This window comes from Bidens hawaiensis, unplaced genomic scaffold (assembly GCF_021521415.1).
Source record: "Bidens hawaiensis isolate Kalapana, Puna unplaced genomic scaffold, B.hawaiensis_p1.1 tig00060953_1, whole genome shotgun sequence".
Classification (NCBI taxonomy): domain Eukaryota; kingdom Viridiplantae; phylum Streptophyta; class Magnoliopsida; order Asterales; family Asteraceae; genus Bidens; species Bidens hawaiensis.
The window spans coordinates 1-14761 of NW_027500968.1; the positions used below are offsets into that span (position 1 = coordinate 1).

At 33.2% G+C, this 14761-nt stretch overlaps 2 protein-coding genes across 2 annotated transcripts; both read left to right on the forward strand.

Annotated features, from left to right (window-relative positions):
• Positions 1 to 185: 185 nt before the first annotated feature.
• On the forward strand, positions 186 to 1386 carry LOC143603171 (receptor kinase-like protein Xa21). Its single transcript, XM_077080054.1, has 3 exons — positions 186 to 357; positions 460 to 504; positions 1046 to 1386. Exons 1-3 carry the CDS (start codon positions 186 to 188, stop codon positions 1384 to 1386), a joined length of 558 nt encoding a protein of 185 aa, XP_076936169.1.
• Positions 1387 to 14084: 12698 nt separating this feature from the next.
• On the forward strand, positions 14085 to 14396 carry LOC143603172 (uncharacterized). The gene has a single exon (XM_077080055.1). The coding sequence runs from the start codon at positions 14085 to 14087 to the stop codon at positions 14394 to 14396; it is 312 nt and encodes a 103-aa protein (XP_076936170.1).
• The last annotated feature ends 365 nt before the right edge of the window (positions 14397 to 14761 follow it).

A 14761-nucleotide genomic window follows, 5' to 3' on the forward strand; every position in this document is an offset into this window, starting at 1 on the left:
CCGAATGTGAAGTGTGGCGGAGTATTCGGCACAGGAATCTATTGAAGATAATAACTTCATGTTCAAGTGTTGATTTTCAAGGCAATGATTTTAAAGCTTTGGTTTACGAGTTCATGCCCAATGGAAATTTACATGATTGGTTGCATTCAAGTACATGTGCATCACGACTCAACCTTCTTCAAAGAATGAATATTCTTATTAATGTCGCATGTGCGCTTGATTATCTTCATAATCATTGCTCAACAACTGTCGTACATGGAGATTTGAAGCCCCACAACATTCTACTTGATGATGATATGGTGGCCCATATTGGAGACTTTGCTTTAGCTTGGTTTCTTGAATCGAGTTTAAACCAAAGTAACTCACTGGGATGAGAGGAACAATTGGTTATGCACCTCCAGGTAATATTCATTTATTCCTAATATCATATTAACTTATAATATTGTTTTCATGGGTTAGGTTCAAACAAGAAGTTTGATTTTCCTATAAATGTTAGCAATGAGGGTATTTTAGTCTACTACTTTAATATTGAAAACCCACTTACTTTAATTTCAAAAACTCACTTACATTAATATCAAAACCCCACATACGCTAATATCAAAAACCAATTCATCTTCACTAGTCATCGCCCACCACCGCCACCTTCACCCACCGCCATCACCTCGCCGGAAATTTCGCCTGAAAATTTCATCGGAAAAGTCGTCAGAAAGTCACCGGTTTAATAAACATATTAAGGTGAAAGTCACCATACATTCATTATTAAGGTGAATATTTTTAATAAAAATTGTCGTATAAAGAAATTATGAACGTTTTAAAACGATGGTGGAATTGGCATGTGTCGTGCATGTGGGGAGAGAAAATCAACAATTATGTGTTACGCCTTTTTTTGTCTTTTCCCTTATGTTATACTTAATTTTCCTAAAACTAGTCACAACCTTTCAAATTCAAAATTGGTCTAGATTACTTCTTATCCTTCCTACAAAGATCATACTTCTTATTTTAACTTGATCATTGTTTTCATAATGTAATTATTAATAAGTTGCAGAGTACATTTTTGGGAGTGAGATGACAACTAGTGGTGATGTATATAGTTTTGGAATATCATTATTAGAGGTGATGACGGAGAAAAAACCGACAGATGACATCTTCAACGAAGGCCTCAGCCTTCACAAATTTGTTTGCATGGCCTTAGAAGACCATCTAACTCATGCTATTGATGAAGAGCTTCTTAAGTATCATCATATGAATGCAATTGCTATGAAAAGTATTGCTTTAACTTTGAAGATTGGAGTATCATGCTCTGTGGATTTCGCACCACATCGGATGAACATAAAAGATGTAGTCAATGAGTTGCAAAATATTCTGGATACGATTCAAAATAGTTGAGCTGCCATATTCTCTCCTTTTACTCACCACATTAGAAACTTTTATTGGTTTAGTTGAATATGTTACTATATATCTAGACTAGTACATGGGCAAAATCCATCATTGATGACTTAATTTTCAAATTAGTATGCTATTATATTATATCACTCAAAGATAAAAAAAATGTAATATGATCAATGAATAGTAATGTTTTTTTATTTATATTAACCGTGTGATTTATTTGCGTATATGATTTTGTAATGATTTTAGTAAAAACACATTAAAAACGTAATTTCACTTATTACCCGAATATCTTTGTTCTACGGATATTTTATTTTGGAAAATTGGATTTTAATAATCCAAACTATTAACTATTGACTTGACCAAAGGAGATGATGAGGCTGGGGACACACCCCAACCCCTACCTACTCCTGCAGCACCGCATACTGTTGTCCCTCCCCCTGCCGCGGTGAACCCGCGAAAGAGGGGAAGGAATGACTTCGAGGCCTCTGGTTCGGCCTCGACACCACCACTTGCTACGCCACCCACTACACCTGCTACTGATGCCATACCCGTGCCACCACCACTAGTTGTCCAAGCCCGACCTTGGTGAGCTTAGTGATCTCTTTAGCAGAGAGAGTGACCGTTAGTGAAGCCATCATAGGGGACATTCAAAACCGACTCATGAACTTGGAAGTTCAGGAGATCGGTAACTTTCAGGCATTTCAGTGTTGGAACTCCAAGTAGATGCAATGGAGCTTCACATGGGTCAATTCTGGAAAATGGCGGGTAGGATGGAAAGCCTTGAGGATGCTTTGCACATTCTCTTGGTGTACTTTGGTTTCTTACCTTAGTTGCTATGTTTGTTTCTTTTGTATAGGCACTTTAGGCCTAGTATTATGTAATTTGGATTAGTATTTTGTATTTTGGGTTGAAAAGCAAAACTTTTAGGTGCTAGGAACAGTGCACCAAATTTTGGTTGTAATTTTTGGAGCTTTTCACCTTAAAATATTATAATTAATGTTATGGTTATGTTATGAATTTTCTTGATGTTAAGTGACATTAAGATAATAATCTAACCTTATGCTATCATTTTTTATATAAAAATAAAAGAAAAATGCCACCTAAGACAAGGAGAGCCGCCGCAAGTCGAGGGTCTGGATTACCATCCACCCAGGAGTAGTTAGATCAGCTCATTGCGTAACGCATTAACTCAGCTCTTGAGCATCGAGACGATGATCTGATGCTAACCATAATCCAAGACAGGATGCCCGTAATGATGTCGGAACCGGAGCCGGAGCTGGAATCGAGAATCTTACCGGTAACCCGTCAGGTAGAAATAAAAGAATAAAAATCATTTACAAAAATTCCATAACTGTGACTAGTAAGATTCAATAATCGGTGATGATTTTTGAACAAACTATGTTAACAGGAATCCAGTATCTGGTTGTACCTACGGTACATTTCAGAAATGTAATCCCTAGACTTTTACTAGAGCTGAAGGACCCCTTGAAATAGTTCGTTGGATTGAGAAGACGGAGTCTGTCATGAAGATCAGTAACTGTAGCCCAGCTGAGAAAGTTAAATACTGAGTCTGCTCTTTTCAAAATGATTACTCTAATGGTGTAACTCTCTAATTCATAACATGGGAGAAGATCAGCTTATGATCTGACATGGGAAGAGTTGAAGGAGATGTTGATCAAGGAGTATTGCCCGATGAATGAGTTGCAGAAGATAGAACTTGAATTATGGAATCTGACCATGAAGGGTGTCGGTACCGGAACGTATACATCTCGATTTAATGCTTTAGCAAGGCTGGTACCACGACTAGTCACGCCCGAATATGTTAAGATCAAGAGATACGTTTGGAGATTAGCACCGGAGATTCGAGGCATGGTCACATCTTTGAAACCCGACACGATTCAGTTTGCTAGAGAACTCGTGAAAAATCTGACCGACGACTGCGTTCGCAAAGGGATATTGAAGGATACTGGAAAGAAAGTTGATTCAACAGAACCCGAGAACAAGTCAGGGGAGTTTAAGAGAAAATGGGTTGGAAATCTGGAGGACAGTTTAAGAAAAACCAAAATTTGGGTCACATGTTTTCTGCTAATGTTAGGAGAGCTAGAGGAAGTTCGAATCAGATGAACTGATGTAACTCGTGTGGGAAGAATCATGGTGGGGATGTAAGAAGTGTGACCAATGCCACCGAGTCGGTCACTTGTCCCGAGACTGTTATGCCAAGATGATACCGCCAGTTACTGGTAACCAGAACCCGGGATGTTTTGGGTGTGGATTTGTGGGGCATTATAGGAAGGACTGCCCGAAGATCAAGAATCAGAATAAGGGAAGGGAATTCGAGATGAACGCGAAGAAGGCACGCAAAGACTCATCGGTAGTCACCGGTACGTATCTTATAAATAGTCATTACGCTTATGTACTTTTTGATACCGAAGCTGACTTAGGCTTTGTTTCCAAGCAATTTGAACCCCTCCTTGATATTTAATCAATCGATCTAGACAATAAATACTCAATTAAACTAGCTAATGGGAAGTTAATAGAAACTAGTCAAGTTGTTCGTAATTGTAGCATCACATTAAGAGATCATCAGTTCAGCATCGATCTGTTACCTGTTGAGCTCGGAAGTTTCGACGTTGTTGTGGGAATGGATTGGTTATCCAAAAACAAAGCTGAAATTGTTTGTTCAGAAAATATGGTTCGTTTACCCCTTCCAAGTGGTGGAGCGTTAGCTATTCAGGTGATCTAAGCAATTCGGATTTGAAGCTCACTAGTATTATGAAGACTCAAAAGATGTTGCGGAAAGGTTATCCATCATTTCTTGTCCATGTAATTGATTCGAAAGCTAAATAAAAGAAAGTAGAAGATATTCCTGTTGTCTGAGACTTCCCAGAAGTATTTCCTGAAGATTTACCTGGATTACCTCCACCAAGGCAAGTTGAATTCAGAATCGATCTTGTGAGAGATGCTGCACCGGTAGCCCGATCTCCCTACAGATTGGCACCGTCTGAGATGCAGGAGTTGTCTAATCAACTGCAAGAGCTTTTGGACAAAGGTTTTATTAGACCAAGCTTCTCACCGTGGGGAGCACCAGTCTTATTCGTTAAGAAGAAAGTAGGTTCATTTCGTATGTGTATCGATTACCGCGAACTGAATACGCATACCATAAGAATCGGTACCCACTACCGAGAATTGATGATTTGTTTGATCAGTTGCAAGGATCTAGTTATTATTCAAAAATCGATATACGATCTGGATACCACCAGCTGCGAGTTGCAGAAGAATATTTTCACAAAACTGCTTTCAGAACCCGCTATGGCCATTATGAATTCTTATTCATGTCGTTTGGTCTAACTAACGCACCAGCTGTGTTTATGGACCTCATGAACCGAGATTGTAAGCCATATTTGGATAAATTTGTGATCGTGTTTATTGATGATGTACTTACTTACTCGCGAACCAAGAAAGAGCATGAGCAGCATTTGAAGATAATTTTAGAGTTGTTAAAGAATGAGAAGTTGTACGCAAAGTTTTCTAAGTGTGATTTTTGGCTTAGAGAAGTCCAGTTTCTTGATCACATTATTAACAAAGACAGTGTTCATGTTGATCCTTCAAATATTGAAGCAATTAAGAACTGTGACCTACCAAGGTCTCCTACTGAAGTGCGACAATTTTTAGGATTGGCAGGTTATTACCGGCGATTCATCTAAAATTTCTCCTCCATGGCTCAACCTCTAACCCAATTAACCCATAAAGAAAGGAAATACGAGTGTACTGAGAAACAAGAAGAAGCTTTTCAATTGCTTAAGCAGAAGTTATGTAGTGCACCTATCTTGTCACTTCCAGAAGGTACTGATGGGTTCATAGTCTATTGTGACGCCGCACGCCTAGGTCTTGGTTGTGTGCTTATGCAACGAGACAAGGTTATAGCCTATGCTTCCCGACAGTTAAAAGTACATGAGAAGAATTACACTACAAATGATCTGGAATTAGGGGCTGTTGTTTTTGCCCTTAAGATATGGAGACATTATCTTTATGGTACTAAATGTACAATCTTCACTGATCAAAAGAGCCTCCAGCATATATTTTACCAAAATTAACTTAATATGAGACAGCGTAGATGAGTAGAATTGCTCAACGATTACGACTGTGACATTCGTTACCACCCGGGTAAAGCGAATGTTGTAGCTGATGCATTGGGATTAACGATTCACACGAGTCTTACTACTCGAATTCGTGATGCCCAACGCGAAGCCTTGAAGCCGCGAAACATAAGAGCTGAAAGATTACGAGGTCTTGAACGCGAATTAGTGACAAAGTATGATGGTACACTTTATTTGATCGACCAAATTGGGTGCCAAGGTATGGGAATTTGCAAAATTTAGTGTTAAATGAAGCCCACAAGTCCAAGTATTCAATCCACCCAGGATTGACTAAGATGTACAAAGATCTCCAAGAATTTTATTGGTGGCCAAATTTGAAAGGTGATAAAGTTAAAGCTGAACACCAAAAGCCATCTGGATTGTTACAATAACCCGAAATCCCAGAGTGGAAATGGGATAACATTGCAATGGATTTTGTAACCAAACTACCTTGTACCCCCGGAGATCATGATGCCATTTGGGTAATAGTGGATAGACTGACAAAGTCTGCACACTTCATTCCTATCCGAGAGAAGGACAATATGGAGAAACTAACTAGGCTCTATCTTAAAGAAGTCTGGCTAAACATGGCGTGCCAGTTTCGATTATCACCATTAGATATGGTTGATTTGTTTCTCTATTTTGGCAATATTTGCATGAATCCTTAGGCACTCGCTTGGATATGAGCACTGCTTACCATCTTCAGATAGACGGTCAAAGCGAAAGAACTATTCAGACATTGGATGATATGTGTAACACCCCGGCTATTAAGTGACATTATTATTATTAATTAATTTAAGCATCAAGTATACAAGTTTACAACAAGAAATACAATAGACATATAAGAGCAATTAACACTTGTCCATTTATTAATATAACCTAAGTTCTAGTGTCTTTGTCTCGGCAACATACTCTACATAAGGTACCTGTAGCATATATATAAAATAAAGGTCAAATATATGAATAGTTGGTGAGTTCACACAAGTTCTGATATAAGTACATAAAAATCTACAATTCCCTGAACAAGTGTAAATGAGCAAGTAAGGTCCTTTCCAGTTGGGATTGTGCACCAATGCACTCGGATAATAGCGCAAGTAAGTGTCCTTTCCGTTGTTAACAACCAACGTACTTGGATCGGGGGTCCCTATTCCACTCATAGCATCGAGGTCCTGAGTGCATAGGGGGGGTGTATGATCATACTTAATGAGGAAACCATGAGCACCTAATCTTTGAGCAAGTAAGCAAATAAACACACAAGTCCATGTATCGAATTGTAGTTTGTAAATAATGAATAAACGAAATTGAAATTTGGATAGGATATATATGCTACCCCCAAAAGTAATAAAAGAGTAAAAAGGGGGTGTGAGAAACTCACCTTTGATATTGGAGACAACTTGAAATAAATAACCGAAAGCGAGTTAACAAACGAAGCATTTGAATCTCACGAAACTATAAATAATAACGAAGATACAAAAAATTCAAGGACTAGTAACCGGAATTATAATGTTAATTAACTAATGGTAAATGGGGACTTGGGGATTTTTAATGTGTTTAACAAAAATGAATAAAGTTTATATAAATCATTTTATGTTTATTAGTTGAAGAATGATTTGTTGACAAATAATTATAACTTATTAATATAAGATTAAATAATAATATTAATAACAATTTATGATTAAACATTTGTTTTCAAGTAACATAATTAATTAAATAATTCTCATAAATAGTAGTTTTGTTGAAATAAAATAAATAATAATTAATTTACTCAGTTATTAATTCAAAGATATGAAGTATGTTATATATATATAGTAAAATATTTTAAATAAAAAAAATTTATAAATAATCTTATTTAAAGAAAGTTTATAAGTTATGATGATCAACGAATCATAAGATTTAGATAAATATATATTCATGTTTATTCTTGCAAAATAACTAGGCTTGACCAAGATTTAGAAAAATCAAAGTGTTCATCTTGGATATCCATGATCATAATGATTCTTAAAACCAAAATATAATATTTTTATGATAAAAGTAACATGATCATGAAGAACAACTTATGAACAAGAATAAACATTCAAGATAAAATCAAAACAAAAGCTATAAAATACTTGAATTGGTAACAACTTACTTGTTAGTGCTCTTAAACTTAAGAAAAGAATGGAGAATTTGTCCTCCTTTTATATTGAAAATATAGAGTTGTTATGTCTTAAGGAAATTATTAAAATTAATCATATTTAATATAATTAAAACACAATTAAAAATTGTTTAATAGGGTATTCAAAAGGTTAACTATTTTAATAAATTTTATTGAATTAAAACATTCATTAGTTTTTATTAGTTAAGTAACATATAAAAATGTGATGATAATAATAATAATAATAATAAAAATAATAATAATAATAATAATAATAATAATAATAATAATAAATAAAAGTAGTAGTTGTAGTTAAATAATAATTATAGTATATTGCATGGGACATGTATTTAAATATTTGATCTTGATTATGAATGTTTTAAATGAGTGTGTAATACTACAAAGGTGGTAAAATGTATAATTGCATAGAAATGATCACATAAAATACATTAATGAAATTGAGATTAATTAATAATATTATAAAAATATATAAATTTAAATAGAAACAACCCCAAAAATTTAAAATGGGTCGAGTTTTCGGGTTTGAAAAGTAACGAATGTTACAGGACTTACAACTTTTCAAAATTTTGTCCCGAAATTAGAATAAAAATAAAAAAAATTAAAAGAGAACAACTAATAAACGGAGTTGTTGGAAACTTTAGCAATTTTATACATGCACAATTAAAATAAAATAACGTAGATCTTTGAATGACCCAAAAGAACGCCACAAATAGGAAATATGAAGGACACTTATATATAGGATGTATCAGCGGCGTATCCACCATGCCCTTATCATATTTTATTTGCCCCGTTCTCCAAAAATCATTTCAAGTTCCGAGTTATTTCACACAATCGTACTTATTATATTTTCCATGCGAGGACTTTGATAATTACGTGTCAACCCGTAATTACATCTATCGTCGGATGGCCCATATAAATTGCTTTATTGTGTGGTTTTAAGACATAGACCTTAGATAAAGAAAAAAAAATATTTTCATATAGAACTTCAAAAAAACAATGAATTAAAAAGGGTAAAAAGATTACAAAATACATTAGACCGTTCAGGCCAAGGACAACGTTAAAACACTAAGTCAAGTAAATAGAATCATTGTGTCTAAACCAAATGAACGATGTTGAAAACGAAATAAACGAGGTAATGAAATTAAAGAATGAAACATTTAGAATTATAACCATCGTAACATGTAATTGAAATATTGGGATCGAGAATAACGTGGTAGGTAAACGTAGCATTTAACCAACGAAATATGAACATGTAAATTTGATAACGCATTGGGTTCGAGAATAGATTAGATAAACGAAACTGTTATATATCAAAATATCAAAAAGTTTAACGAATGTAAATCTCTGAATAATATTCAACGTAACTAGCGGCAACATTGAGATGAATAAAAAATTACATCTTACGAACATGTAAATTTATAATAAAGTGAAATGGGTGAACGAAATTTTAAAATCAAAATCACATAGGTCTATAAAAAGAAATTTTCCAATAATAACCTTGAGTTTATCAAAGTAAACAATTGAATTTTTTTTTAAAGCAAAATAATGCATTTGTCTCAGATTGATGAAATCACGAACAAACAAATGGTTCAAATAAAAGATTGCGTGGAAGAGAAGTAAACGAATAATACAAATCATTTTGTGTAATAAATAACATAACATAAACTCCGCATGTACATAGGACACAATTCTGGTTCAAAGTAAACGAATTTATTAAGAGAGAGTTGGTCACAAATATTCAAATGTAAAAATATCATGAAAACACGGTTTCTATTAGGTAGCTATGTACACATAAATGTTCATAATCTCACTTTTCACTTAACGGGTATTTTTAAGAAAAAAATGAGTCATAAACCACGAGATTTGAAATAACAAAGTAACCCAATTTAGCAAAGCGAGTAAGTATGATGTACGAATTTACGTTTCGTAAAAATACAAACGAATATGGATCCAAAATCAATGGACAATAAAAATAAACTACGTAAACAATATTCTAAAGAAGTGGATGTAAAAGTCACTTTGGGTAAGTTCGAAACATACGTGAAAGAGAAAAATAAAGAAAAGTAAATGTAGCTTGCGACACTTGTCTTCTCGAATATAGGTTTGTTTGTGGCATGAAGGTTGTCGTGGAAGGTGGTGCCATGATTTCATAGCCAAAACTCATTGGCGTTAATGAAGGGGAAAGAAGGGAAGGGATATATCACATCGGTTGTAAATCGTGGTGTTTTTATATCTCATGGTGAAATATGATTGTTTTATTTTAGTTAGGAAAAACGTTTTTAACTAACGCTAAAACTTGAGAATTTTATGAAATCCTTAACATAAAAATAAATGTTTTCTTTTGGCCAACTGCCTAGGAAAAAAATTGTCAAATAACCTGACTTGTTGAATGAAATATAGCCTCAAAAGGGCTAAAGATTTATTTGAAATAAAAAGTTTACTTTTAATACGGTTTGAAATAATAATTACATTATTAGTAGAGGTGAAGATAATACTAGTAATAATAATATTACTAATCATAATAATAATAAAAAAATATTATTGAATAAAAAAATAGTTTTAAAATGGCTCAAAACTTGTTTGAAGCTAATATTTTACTTTAAATATTATTATATAATAGTAGTGACGATGATACTAGTAATAATAATATTACTAATATCAATAATAATAAAAAAATATTAACAATAATAATAATAACAATTCTAATAATAATCATATTGATAATTACCGTAATAATAATAATAATGGTGACGGTGATGGTACTAATAACAATAGTAGTAGTAATATTAATAATGATGGTAATATTAATAACTTTAATAATAATAATAATAATATAGGTAATAAATTCTTTTTAAAGAAAATCAATTTGACTGAAGATTAAAATAACTAAGGATTTGGGATTTGGTACGAGGTGTTAGTAAAAGAAATAAAATATAGAAAAAATATGCAAAAGAAAATGTAGACGAGTTTGATGAGTTTTGTAAATTCTAAGTATTGAAACCGAAAAATCGTATAAGGTTGACAAAGGATGCGGAGTTAGGGTATTGGATGGCGGAAATAAGTTAGGCCTTCCAAAGTATGGTGAGTGTGCTAAGGTCACCACAATGTTAGTAGGCTTGAAGCATGAGGTTAAACGTGTGATTGAGACAAATTGTTAGGTACATGTCTTGCAGATGGGTGAGTGGTGTTGAGTTTGGGTAGGTTTTAGCAATAAGTGTTAATTGAATCTATCACAAATTGAAGTATATCAACGTTTCAAGGAAGTAAAGCGGTGGATTTACACATACTATAAAAAGGACGTGTTTCTGTGCGAGGCTCTTTAGTTGGGTTTGGTTTGTGTTTCCAAGAATGGTGTTGGGTTTGTATTTTAATTTACTATAGCGATGAAGGTGGGTGCGGTCAAACATGGGGTGATCTGGATCGCGGAGGCCATTTACTTGATAACTTGGATTGTCATTTCGCGAGTTGAGTGTGACAACTAGGAAAACAAGGAAGCATGATACGAAACGTGAAGAATTCGCGTGACTTGAGACGTAAGTATGAAAACGACTAATAGATACAAGAAAAGAAAAGAAATCGCATGAAACAAATTTGAAATCGAAATTGGAATTCCCATGAAACGTCATGAATTTTCACCTTTCAATAAACGAAAATCTCTTAAATTATTGAATAATCATATGGAAAAAATTTTAAACTTACAATAAATAATGAAATCGAATTGAAAATCGAATGTTCATAAACCACCAATGTACGCGTAATTAAATCTAACCGAAAGCTGGGTATTCGTGTACAGACTTCCAGTTAAAACACATTCTAAAACATAGAGGAGTGCAACCATATTCTTTTCACAAAGAGAACATGGTCGTGTTTGAAAACTTAAAGTTGTGATTCACATGGTGTTAAAAGTGGTATGCTTTGGCTTAATAAAGTTCATGCTCTTTCCTAACTCTCCAGGTAAGCAACCGGGTCCCGCGTCTGATTGGGATTTATGCGCATTGCTTATCATTAGGTTTCAATAACCTTGGTGTCAAGAGTTTCGGAAAACAGGCACGTCCCCCTTACAGTTTACTACATACCCGCCATATAGAACCATCTTTAAAAAGAATAAATATCGGAACACCACAATAAAAATCAGTAATTGAAAATGTTGGAAAACTCTTTATTTTTAGGCATAAGCCTTGGACTTGTGTGTGCTTGTGCAATTGAAGTAATTGAATCATCAGTATAATAGTATTTGCGTACATGAGGCATAAACAAATTAATAATAACCAAATAATGTGCATTGAACAATCAAATAAAGCTCACATAATTTCTAATCATGCAACCTAAAAAATTAAGCAAATAAACTATAACTAACTAGAACACTACATCTAATGTCCTATATTATAGTCACGGATCTGATACCAATCTGTAACACCCCGGCTAAAGCGGAAACGCCTGAGTGTGACGTACAGATTGCTCAAAACACATGTGACACTATTATGTGACAATATTATCATTAATTAATTTAAGCATCAAGTTTACAACAAGAAATACAAGGGAAATATAAGAAAAATTAACACTTGTCCATTTATTAATATAACCTAAGTTCTAGTGTCTTCGTCACGGCAGCATACTCTACATAAGGTACCAGTAGCATATATATAAAATAAAGGTCAACTATATGAATAGTTGGTGAGTTCACACAAGTTATGATATAAGTATATAAAAATCTACAATTCCATGAACAAGTGTAAATGAGCAAGTAAGGTCATTTCCATTTGGTATTGTGCACCAATGTACTCGGATAATAGCGCAAGTAAGTATCCTTTCCGTTGGTAACAACCAACGTACTTGGATCGGGGGGTCCCTATTCCACTCATAACATCGAGGTCCTGAGTGCATAGGTGGGCGTATGATCATACTTAATGAGGAAACCATAAGCACGTAATCTTTGAGCAAGTAAGCAAATAAACACACAAGTCCATGTATCGAATTGTAGTTTGTAAATAATGAATAAACGAAATTAAAATTTGGATAGGATATATATGCTACCCCCAAAAGTAATAAAAGAGTAAAAAGGGAGTGTGAGAAACTCACCTTTGATATTGGAGACAACTTGAAATAAATAACCGAAAGCGAGTTAACAAACGAAGCAATTGAATCTCACGAAACTATAAATAATAACGAAGATACAAAAAATCAAGGACAAGTAACCAGAATTATAATGTTAATTAACTAATGGTAAATGGGGACTTGGGGATTTTTAATGAGTTTAACAAAAATGAATAAAGTTTATATAAATCATTTAATGTTTATTAGTTGAAGAATGATTTGTAGACAAATAATTATAACTTATTAATATAAGATTAAATAATAATATTAATAACAATTTATGATTAAACATTTGTTTCCAAGTAACATAATTAATTAAATAATTCTCATAAATATTAGTTATGTTGAAATAAAATAAACAATAATTAATTTACTCATTTATTAATTCAAAGATATGAAGTATGTTATATCTATTGTAAAATATTTTAAATAAAAGAATTTTTTATAAATAATCTTATTTACAGAAAGTTTATAAGTTATGATGATCAACGAATCATAAGATTTAAATAAATATATATATTCATGTTTGTTATTGCAAAATAACTAGGCTTGATCCAAGATTTTAGAAAAATCAAAGTGTTCACATTGGATATCCATGATCATAATGATTCTTAAAACAAAAATATAAATTTTTACGATAAAAGTAACATGATCATGAAGAACAACTTATGAACAAGTATGAGCATTCAAGATAAAATTAAAACAAAAGTTATACAATGCTTGAATTGGTAACAACTTACTAATTAGTGTTCTTAAACTTAAGAAAAGAATGGATTGAGGTGTGAAAATAATGAAGGATTTGTCCTCCTTTTATATTGAAAATATAGAGTTGTTATGTCTTAAGGAAATTATGAAAATTAATCATACTTAATATAATTAAAACACCAATTAAAAATTGCTTAATAGGGTATTCAAAAGGTTTAACTATTTTAATAAATTTTATTGAATTAAAACATTTATTAGTTTTTATTAGTTAAGTAACATATGAAAATATGATGATAATAATAAAATTAATAATAATAATAATAATAATAAATAAAAGTAGTAGTTGTAGTTAAATAATAATTATAGTATATTGCATGGGACATGTACTTAAATATTTGATCTTGATTATGAATGTTTTAAATGGGTATGTAATACTACAAAGGTGGTGAAATGTATAATTTCATAGAAATGATCACATAAAATATATAAATGAAAATTGAGATTAATTAATAATATTATAAAAATATATAAATTTAAATAGAAACAAACCCGAAAATTTAAAATGGGTCGAGTTTTCGGGTTTGAAAAGTAACGAATGTTACAATATGTTGCGAGCATCTGTTCTCGATTTCAGAAAGAGTTGGGACACTCATCTACCACTAGCTGAGTTTTCTTATAATAATAGTTATCACTCCATTATTAAAGCTGCTCCGTTTGAAGCTTTCTACGGGAGAAAGTGTCGATCACCTCTTTGTTATGCGGAAGTTGGAGAAAAGCAGTTGACAGGGCCAGGGATTGTTCAGGAAACCTCCGACAGAATTTTCCAAATCAAAGACATGTTAAAAGTGGCAGCCGATCGACAAAAGAGCTATGCTGACAATAGTATAAGACCGTTAGAGTTCCAAGAAGGAGACTGAGTTTTGTTGAAAGTCTCACCCTGGAAAGGAGTCGTCCGATTTGGCAAAAAGGGCAAGTTAAGTCCTCGTTATGTGGGACCGTTTCCGGTCACTGAACGAGTTTGCACCGTAGCTTACCGATTTGAATTGCCCGAAGAGCTTAGCGGAATACACGATGTGTTCCACGTGTCTAACTTGAAGAAATGCCTATCCGATGAATCCTTGATTGTCCCCGTTGAAGATATTCGCGTCGACGATAAGCTTCGATTTATAGAAGAACCTGTTGAAGTTACTGATTAGAAGATTCAGAAATTAACGCGGAACCGAATAAAGTTAGTCAAATTTATATGGAATTCAAGACTTGGTCCCGAGTTCACGTGGGAACG

Coding starts and splice junctions, on each gene's coding strand:
- LOC143603171 (XM_077080054.1), top strand. CDS start 186: ATGAATATTCTTATTAATGTCGCATGTGCGCTTGATTATCTTCATAAT. Junction 358..459: donor TGAATCGAGTTTAAACCAAA/GTAACTCACTGG, acceptor TTCATGGGTTAG/GTTCAAACAAGAAGTTTGAT. Junction 505..1,045: donor TATAAATGTTAGCAATGAGG/GTATTTTAGTCT, acceptor AATAAGTTGCAG/AGTACATTTTTGGGAGTGAG.
- LOC143603172 (XM_077080055.1), top strand. CDS start 14,085: ATGTTGCGAGCATCTGTTCTCGATTTCAGAAAGAGTTGGGACACTCAT.